The sequence below is a fragment of the Scyliorhinus canicula genome, unplaced genomic scaffold, assembly GCF_902713615.1.
Source record: "Scyliorhinus canicula unplaced genomic scaffold, sScyCan1.1, whole genome shotgun sequence".
In the NCBI taxonomy this organism is placed as follows: Eukaryota; Metazoa; Chordata; class Chondrichthyes; order Carcharhiniformes; family Scyliorhinidae; genus Scyliorhinus; species Scyliorhinus canicula.
Genome location: NW_024055499.1, coordinates 1945306 through 1955101, shown reverse-complemented (window position 1 = coordinate 1955101; position 9796 = coordinate 1945306). Strand labels below are relative to the sequence as shown.

The 9796-nt window shown below is 45.6% G+C and overlaps 1 protein-coding gene across 1 annotated transcript; it reads left to right on the top strand.

The window, feature by feature from the left end:
* Nucleotides 1-287: 287 nt before the first annotated feature.
* LOC119960412 (oocyte zinc finger protein XlCOF6-like) lies at nucleotides 288-2579 on the top strand. The gene has a single exon (XM_038788128.1). It carries the CDS (start codon nucleotides 380-382, stop codon nucleotides 1328-1330), a length of 951 nt encoding a protein of 316 aa, XP_038644056.1. The 5' UTR covers nucleotides 288-379; the 3' UTR covers nucleotides 1331-2579.
* The last annotated feature ends 7217 nt before the right edge of the window (nucleotides 2580-9796 follow it).

The window sequence follows — 9796 nt, the reverse complement described above, 5'->3', positions numbered from 1 at the left end:
TTAAAAGATATTGGAAGAGCTGGAATTATAGACATAATCTCAAACATCATGTCGCGATGTGACAAACTAATTCGATTCCTTCTGATCTGAATATCATTGAGCTCTGAATATCATCGGCGAGAAGGAGAAATGTTTGTCCGATCTATCGGCTTCAGAAGATTTTAAATATGAGTGTGACTGGAAAAGCACCGAGACCCACACAGCACACACCCGAATGAGAGAGTTCCAGTGAATTGATTGTGGAAAGAGCTTCAACCAGATACACAGTCTGAAAAAACATCACACCATTCACGGTGAGGAGAGACAGTGAACATGTTCTGTGTGTAGACAAGGCTTCCACTGATTGTCCAATCTGGAGAGACACGAGGAGACCTAAAACATGGAGAAACCGTGGAAATGTGGGGACTGTGGGAAGGGATTCAGAGTCCCGTCTAAGCTAGAGATTCATCAACGCATTCACACTGGGGAGAGGCCGTTCACATGCTCTAAATGTGGGAAAGGATTCACTCAGTTATCTAACCTTCAGGCACACCAGCGAGTTCACACTGGGGAGAAACCATTTACCTGCTCTCAGTGTGGGAAGGGATTCACACAGTTATCCAGTCTGCAGTCACACCAGCGAGTTCACACTGGGGAGAGGCCATTCACCTGCTCTCAGTGTGGGAAGGGATTCACACAATTATTCAATCTGCAGACACACCAGCGAACTCACACTGGGGAGAAGCCATTCACCTGCTCTCAGTGTGGGAAGGGATTCATTGATTCATCCAACCTGCGGACACACCAGCGAATTCACACTGGAGAGAGGCCATTCACCTGCTCTCAGTGTGGGAAGGGATTCAGTGACTTATCCAGTCTGCGGAGACATCAGCGAGTTCACACTGAGGAGAGGCCATTCACCTGCTCTCAGTGTGGGAAGGGATTCAATGATTTATCCAATCTGCTGAGACACCAGCGAGTTCACACTGGGGAGAGGCCATTCATCTGCTCTCAGTGTGGGCAGGGATTCACTTGGTTATCCAGTCTGCAGACACACCAGCGAGTCCACAGTGGAGAGAGGCCATTCACCTGCTCTCAGTGTGGGAAGGGGTTCAGTGATTTATCCAGTCTGCGGAGACATCAGCGAGTTCACACTGGCGAGAGGCCATTCACCTGCTCTCAGTGTGGGAAGGGGTTCACACAATTATTCAATCTGCAGACACACCAGCGAGTTCACACTGGGGAGAAGCCATTCACCTGCTCTCAGTGTGGACAGAGATTCCGTGCTTTATCCAGTTTGCAGAAACATCAGCGAGTTCACACTGGGGAGAGACCGTTCACCTGCTCTTAGGTGAGTGAAGGGATTACATAGAAAATAGGAGCAGGAAGAGACCATTTGGCCCTTCGCACCTGCTCTGACATTCATTATGATCATGGCTTATCATCCAACTCCATAGCCTAATCCCGCTTTCCCCTCCATATCCTTTGATCCCTTTCTCCCTCAGTGCTATATCTAACTGCTTCTTGAAAATAAAGAACGTATTGGCCTCAACTATATCCTGTGATAAGAATTTCCACAGACTAACCACTATCTGGTTGAAGAAATTTCTCCTCATCTCATTTCATACCCAGAACAAAGAGGGTCAAATATAATAAACTTATCATTCTTTAATCTCCTACCTGTGAAGATATTTGATTGTGTTTAAAAACTGACATGGGCAATCTCAAATGAACTCAACAGAACATATATTACCCAGTGACTCGATTTATTTTGTCAGTCATGTTTGCAATTAAATGTTGTATATTTCAGAGAGTCACATTTTAGGATGAGGACATAAATATCAAATAATATCACGTTTGGAGTAATGAGCAAAATAGTTTGATGTTTTTCAAAGGAACATAAGAATGATATTATTACTGAATGAGAGGAAATCATTTTGCCCTTAGATATTTGCTGGGCGGTCATGTCTACATTTCATAGTTAATTTGAAATCTAATAAAGTAAACTACTTCAGCAAAGTCATCTCTAGAAGGCTTTGTTACACTTTACAAATCCCTCTCTAATAGACAGACTCTGTAAACAGGATGTAGATCAAATGTATTAAATTCTGTTATCAACTCAGAAATAATGACAAGATGCTTCAGCAGAAAAATACACTTTTGTAAATTCAATATGAAACCAATTGCATGATTACATAATGTTTATATCGTAAACTACACCATCTTCATGTCCAAATCTTCTGGTCATTGGACATGGGGAACATTGTCATTAAATCAAACTGAGCAAGGATTCTGCAGAAACTCCTTTTTCAAAAGCAAATTGGAAGAATAATTGGAATAGAGAATCCTCACGATCACAGAAAGAGAGAAAGACATTGAGACTAATCGATTTGCTCTTTTTCAATCTATATTTTGATTCGACTTTTATCACTTTTACAGATAACACAACATATTTTCCAAACACCAGTCCAATGGGCTCATTGCCAATCAGCTGTTTTTTCAGTGTACTGGTTATCACGTTCCCCTCACACACCAAATGTCCCATATTATTATTATTCGAAACATTATTGACGTTACACATTAAAATTTGCAGATAAGTTGTATCATTGTTATTTATTGTTCAATAGTTAAACAAATGCATTACCTTGCAAAATACTCTGTGATGGAGAATGGCAGGAATCGCTTTCAGAGTTCACAGGTATTAGTTGTGAATGGTTTTCTAATGTGCTGTGGCATTTTATGATTCTAATGTCAGATCAATTTCTCCGCCAGTTGCCTAATTTTCAGACAAATTGTACTCCCACAACAGCAGGTTCTTCAGGGCAATAAGGACGCATAGTTTACTATTCTCATTCAGTGCACTAAGCGATGTTTCCTGTTTCTGTAGTGTAGTGATTATCAAGTTTGCTCAAAGGCCCTTGGTTTAAACCCGCACAGAAACATTATCAAAGCCCATTCATTTCTGTGTGTGGAAAAGTTACATGATTGACATTTTCATTATTCATTTACACCCATCTCGAATTGCCCTTGAATTGGGTTGCTCAGTTGATCTGCCGTGTGGAACCCCGATCCCCAGAGCTTCAGCCTGGTTCTCTGCTTTACTGGTCTAGATGTGGAGATGCCGGCATTGGCCTGGGGTGGGCACAGAAGAAGTCTTATAACACCAGGTTCAAGTCCAATAGGTTTGTGTCACATCACTAGCTCTTGGAGCGCAACTCCTTCCTCAGGTGAATGAAGAGGGCAGCACGGTAGCATTGTGGATAGCACAATGGCTTCACAGCTCCAGGGTCCCAGGTTCGATTCCGGCTCGGGTCACTGTCTGTGGGAGTCTGCACATCCTCCCCGTGTCTGCGTGGATTTTCTCCGGGTGCTCCGGTTTCCTCCCACAGTCCAAAGATGTGTAGGTTAGGTGGATTGGCCATGATAAATTGCCCTTCGTGTCCAAAATTGCCCTTAGTGTTGTGTGGGGTTATTGGGATAGGAGGAGGTGTTGACCTTGGGTAGGGTGCTCTTTCCAAGAGCCGGTGCAGACTCGATGGGCCGAATGGTCTCTTTCTGCACTGTAAATTCTATGAAAAAAACATATATAGACAAATTCAATGATGCAAGATGATACTTTGAATGCGAGTTTTTGCAGGTAATTAAATCTTTACAGGTCCAGATGGTGCAATTGGAGAGAGGGATAATCACAGGTTAAAGAGATGTGAATTGCCTCAAGCCAGCACAGTTGGTAGGACTTTGTAAGCCCAGGCCAGATGTTGAGGGCATGAATGTAATGCAACATTAATCTAAGGTCCCGGTTGAGGCCATACCCATGCGTGTGGAACTTGGCCAATCCACCTAACCTGAACATCTTTGGACTTCTGTCTGTGCTATCACTAAGACTGCCTATTTCCACTTACGTTACATTAGTAAGTCTCCTGGCCCTGATGGAATGCATCCCAGAGTGCTAAAAGGGATGGCTAGGGAAATTGCAAATGCACTAGTGATAATATACCAAAATTCACTAGACGCTGGGATAGTCCCTATGGATTGGAAATTAGCAAACGTGACACCACTGTTTAAAAAAGGAGGTAGGCAGAGAGCAGGAAATTATAGGCCAGTGAGCTTAACTTCAGTAGTAGGGAAAATGCTGGAATCTATCATCAAGGAAGAAATAGCGAGGCATCTGGATAGCAATTGTCCCATTGGGCAGACGCAGCATGGGTTCATAAAGGGCAGGTCGTGCCTAACTAGTTTAGTGGAATTTTTTGAGGACATTACCAGTGCAGTAGATAACAGGGAGCCAATGGATGTGGTATATCTGGATTTCCAGAAAGCCTTTGACAAGGTGCCAAACAGGGGCTGGTTTAGCTCACTGGAGGGGCTGGTTTAGCTCACTGCGTTAAATCGCTGGCCTTTAAAGCAGGCCAGCAGCACGGTTTGATTCCTGTACCAGCCTCCCCAGACAGGCGCCGGAATGTGGCGACTAGGGGCTTTTCACAGTAACTTCATTAAAGCCTACTCGTGACAATAAGCGATTTACATTTTCAAAAGGTTGCTGCACAAGATGAAGATGCAATTCATTAAGGGCAAAGTAGTAGCATGGATAGAGGATTGGTTAATTAATAGAAAGCAAAGAGTGGGGATTAATGGGTGTTTCTCTGGTTGGCAATCAGTAGCTTGTGGTGTCCCTCAGGGATCCTTGTTGGGCCCACAATTGTTCACAATTTACATAAATGATTTGGAGTTGGGGACCAAGGGCAATGTGTCCAAGTTTGCAGATGACACTAAGATGAGTGGTAAAGTGAAAAGTGCAGAGGATACTGGAAGGCTGCAGAGGGATTTGGATAGGTTAAGTGAATGGGCTCGGGTCTGGCAGATGGAATACAATGTTTTTTTAAAAATAAATTTAGAGTACCCAATTATTTTTTCCAATTAAGGGGCAATTTAGCATGGCCAATCCACCTACTCTGCACATTTTTGGGTTGTGGGGGCGAAACCCACGCAGACACGGGGAGAATGTGCAAACTCCACACAGACAGTGACCCAGAGCCGGGATCGAACCTGGGACCTCAGCGCCGTGAGGCGGTTATGCTAACCACTAGGCCACCGTGCTGCCCTAGATGGAATACAATGTTGACAAATGTGAGGTTATCCATTTTGGTAGGAATAACAGCAAACGGGATTATTATTTAAATGATAAAATATTAAAGCACGCTGCTGCGCAGAGAGACCTGGGTGTGCTAGTGCACGAGTCACAGAAAGTTGGTTTACAGGTGCAACAGGTGATTAAGAAGGCAAATGGAATTTTGTCCTTCATTGCTAGAGGGATGGAGTTTAAGACTAGGGAGGTTATGCTGCAATTGTATACGGTGTTAGTGAGGCCACACTGGAGAATTGTGTTCAGTTTTGGTCTCCTTACTTGAGAAATGACGTACTGGCACTGGAGGGTGTGCAGAGAAGATTCACTAGGTTAATCCCAGAGCTGAAGGGGTTGGATTACGAGGAGAGATTGAGTAGACTGGGACTGTACTCGTTGGAATTTAGAAGGATGAGGGGGGATCTTATAGAAACATATAGGGCAGCACGGTGGCCTAGTGGTTAGCACAACCGCCTCACGGCACTGAGGTCCCAGGTTCGATCCCGGCTCTGGGTCACTGTCCGTGTGGAGTTTGCATGTTCTCCCCATGTCTGCGTGGGTTTCGCCCCCACAACTCAAAAATGTGCAGAGTAGGTGGATTGGCCACGCTAAATTGCCCCTTAATTGGAAAAAATAATTGGCTAATCTAAATTTTAAAAAAATAGAAACATATAAAATTATGAAGGCAATAGATAGGATAGATGCGGGCAGGTTGTTTCCACCGGCGGGTGACAGCAGAACTAGGGGGCATAGCCTCAAAATAAGGGGCAGTAGAATTAGGACTGAGTTTAGGAGGAACTTCTTCACCCAAAGGGTTGTGAATCTATGGAATTTATTGCCCAGTGAAGCAGTTGAGGCTCCTTCATTAAATGTTTTTAAGGTAAAGATAGATAGTTTTTTTAAAGATTAAAGGGATTAAGGCTTATGGTGTTCGGGCTGGAAAGTGGAGCTGAGTCCACAAAAGATCAGCCATGATCTCATTGAATGGTGGAGCAGGCTCGAGGGGCCAGATGGCCTACGCCTGCTCCCAGTTCTTATGCGGCCTCTCTCCTGTGTCTGTGTGCCTGGGGCTGAAACCTCAGTCATGGCTTTGTCACCTCCCGATTCGACAATTCCATTGCACACCTGGCTGCTCTCCCACAGACTACCTCTGTAAACTTAAGGCCATCCAAAAGTCTGCTACCCATGTCTTAATTCACAGCAAGTTCCTTTCCCCTACGATCCCTGTGCTCCGAGACTTACATCCGCTCCCAGTCAATTCTCACCCTTGTTTTCAAATCCCTCCATGGCCTCATCTCTCCCGATCTCTGCAATCTCCTTCAGCTCCATAACCCTCTTGAGAAATGTGCACAGCTCTGATCCTCGACTCGTGCACACTCCCGATTCTAATTACTCCGCCATGGTTTTAAGTTCCCTCGGCCCCACGCACTGAATTCCCTCCCTTAACCTCCCCGTCTCCACCTCACTTACCTCCTTTCAGACTCTTCAAAACTCACCTCTTTGACCAGGTTTTTGGTCACCTGCCCTAATATCTCCTTTTGTGTCTGAGTGTCTCACTTTGTTTTATAATGTTCCTGTGAAGTTGACTGGGATGATTTATGATGTTAAAGGTGTTATATAAATAGAAGTTGTTGTTGTTGACTGTAACCCTGACCTCCTGTTTTACAATATCCCATTGGTTTCACAACAAACTCTATCTTTGATGTTTTGCCCCCTGCGGGTTTGCAGCCTCTACAAAGACGGCGGCCGTTCACTCAGGCCTGTCACCGGGAGCAGGCCGCAGCTCGGGGGGCTCGATGCAAACCCGGGCCCGGAAACTTCTTATTGGAGTTTACCTCCCGGAGCGAGCCCAGCATCGGCACTGCGCATGCTCCAGTTCACAATGCCTACGGAGTGATTGATGGCAGGTCTGGACCAATAGGAAGAGAAGGTTGGACCAGGAGGACCGAGTTGTTCCAGCGGATCCTCCAACCAATCGGAGTGAACAAGGGGCGGGACTGAGCCCGGTCTCCCACGTGAGGTAGAGCATGCGCAGTGCTGATGATTGCTCAGGATTCCGGCGGCAGGGTGGAAATCCTACGCCGTCAGATGCCGCTCGGTGAGTCATGAGGGAGGGATGGAGCCGATGGATGGGTCGGGAGGCTTCATAAACATTCGGTGTAGGCCCCAAGCCCCGGATATGAAGCTCGGATACGAAGGTTGAACCGGCGAAAGCTGCTCGGGCTTTTCTCCTAGACAGGGCCGGGAGCAAGCGGAGGGAGTGAAGCCCCGGCTTTGCTCCGCCTCCCATTCACTCTGATTGGCTGGAGGACCAGCCGCTCTTGTTCGGTCCTCCAGCACCGCCCCCGCTTCCTATTGGTCCGAACCCGCCGTCAGTCAGTCCCCGGGCATTGTGAGCTGGAGCAAACCCGTCACCATCATTGTCAGCTCCCTGGTTTGCAGCTGCGGAGCTTCTCCCTCCCTCCCGGGAACAGGCCCAGGTTAACGGGCACCATCCTGCTTCACACACTGGAGGGTGGTTCACATCACAGGATTGGGTGGGGGGTGTGGTGGGGGGATAATAAATAAGAGCTGACACTTTGCACTCAAATCAATGAGGACTCTGATCTCTGCCAAGGAAGGAAACCCTGGCAGGTGGGCGGGGAGGATTCACAAACACCCGCTGGAGGCCCCAAACCCCCAATAAGACCCATTGATTTTATTGTCAGTCTGCAGACAGGAGCTGGAGAACTGAACCCAGGCAGAGGAGAGGGAGGGAGAAAACATGGAGGAAAGAGATGGTGAGATGGGTTTGGATTTCAGCCCAGGGAGGAGGGAGAGTGTGTGGGACGGGGATTTACAGATTTGGGGGAACAAGAGAGGAGAAAATGTTTCAGAGAAACTAGAATTGCCTATTCAGAATTTCTATCCTGGACTGACAGTGATGGCTTTTGTGAACTCCTTTTACAGGGGGTTAGAAGGAGAGAATTTACACTCAACAAACTCAATCCAACAGAAAGGTTTGTCCCGTTGCGATTTCTGTCCTCGAGTGACTGTGATAACTTTTGTAAAACGACAGATTACAGCTCTCAGGAAGGAATAAATGGGCATTTTTTCTATCGCAAACAAGGAATAAACATTGAGTCATAAATACAAGATAGTTACGAATAAATCAAAGGGGGCAATACTGACAAATGTATTCATCACAGATTTAGAATGTGTTATTCATTACATGGAAATGAGCTGAAGAAAGTGCTGAGATGTTTTCATAAGGAAACGGGACAATCGCATGAGAGAAAATGGAATCGAAAATCAGCTGAAAGGCTGAGATAAGATCAGGGGACAGTTGGAGATGTGTGCTGAGTATTGACAGCAGCAGAATCTGTGACAGAATGGCCTGTTTATATATTCACAGTAATTCAATGTAACTCTTTTTACAGAATATTTGCAGATGCAAACATCATGTCAACATCTGCCAGAGTCACTTGATTCATCAGGACCGGCCTTTCAACGTGGAAGGAGAAATATTTGTCTGTTTTGTCTTTGCGGAAAAGATTTCAAAAATCGCTGTGATTGGAAAAGCACCGAGACACAGACATCTAAGTAATTTTCCACAGTTAGCAGGAACTGAGCTTTAAGCAATCACACAGCATGAAAAGAAATTGCAGCATTTACATCAGGGAGACACCGTACTCAGGCTTCAACTGATGATCCAAGTTGGAGAGACATAAGGACATTCGCACCATAAGAATCAAGAAGCAGCAATAGGACATTCAGCCCCGTGAGCCTGTTCCACCATTTAATAACATCACGGCTGACCTGACAGTGACGTCAAATCTGTATCCCACCTGTATCTGGTAACTTGTCGATAACTATGGAGAAACCGTGGAAATGTGGGGACTGTGAGATAAGATGTAATTACCCGTCTGAATTGGAAACTCATCGACGTATTCACACTGGGGAAAGGCCATTCACCTGCTTTGTGTGTGGGAAGGGATTTACTAAGCTATCCAATCTGATTACACACCAGCATGTTCATACTGATCAGAGACCGTTTAAATGTGCTGACTGTGAGAAGAGCTTTAAAAGCAGAAATGATTTACTGTTACATCAACGCACTCACACTGGGGAGAGGCCATTCACCTGCTCTGTATGTGGGAAAGGATTCACTCAGTCATCACACCTCCTGAAACACCAACTTGTTCATACTGATCAGAGACCTTTCAAATGTGCTGACTGTGAGAAGAGCTTTAAAAGCAGAATTAATTTACTGACACATCAGCGCACTCACACTGGGGAGAGGCCGTTCATCTGCTCTGTGTGTGGGAAGGGATTCACTCAGTCATCACAACTCCTGACACACCAACTTGTTCACACTGATCAGAGACCTTTTAAATGTGCTGACTGCGAAAGACTTTAAAAGCAGAAAGGATTTACTGATACATCAACGCACTCACACTGGGGAGAGGCCGTACACCTGCTCCGTGTGTGGGAAGGGATTCACTTGTTCCTCCCACCTTCTGAAACACCAACTTGTTCATAATGATCAGAGACCTTTTATATGTGCTGACTGTGAGAAGAGATTTAAAAGCAGAATGGATTTACTGAGACATCAACGCACTCACACTGGGGAGAGGCCGTTCACCTGTCTGGAATGTGGGAAGGGATTTAATGCTTCATCAAATCTCCAGACTCACCATCAGGTCCACTCTGATC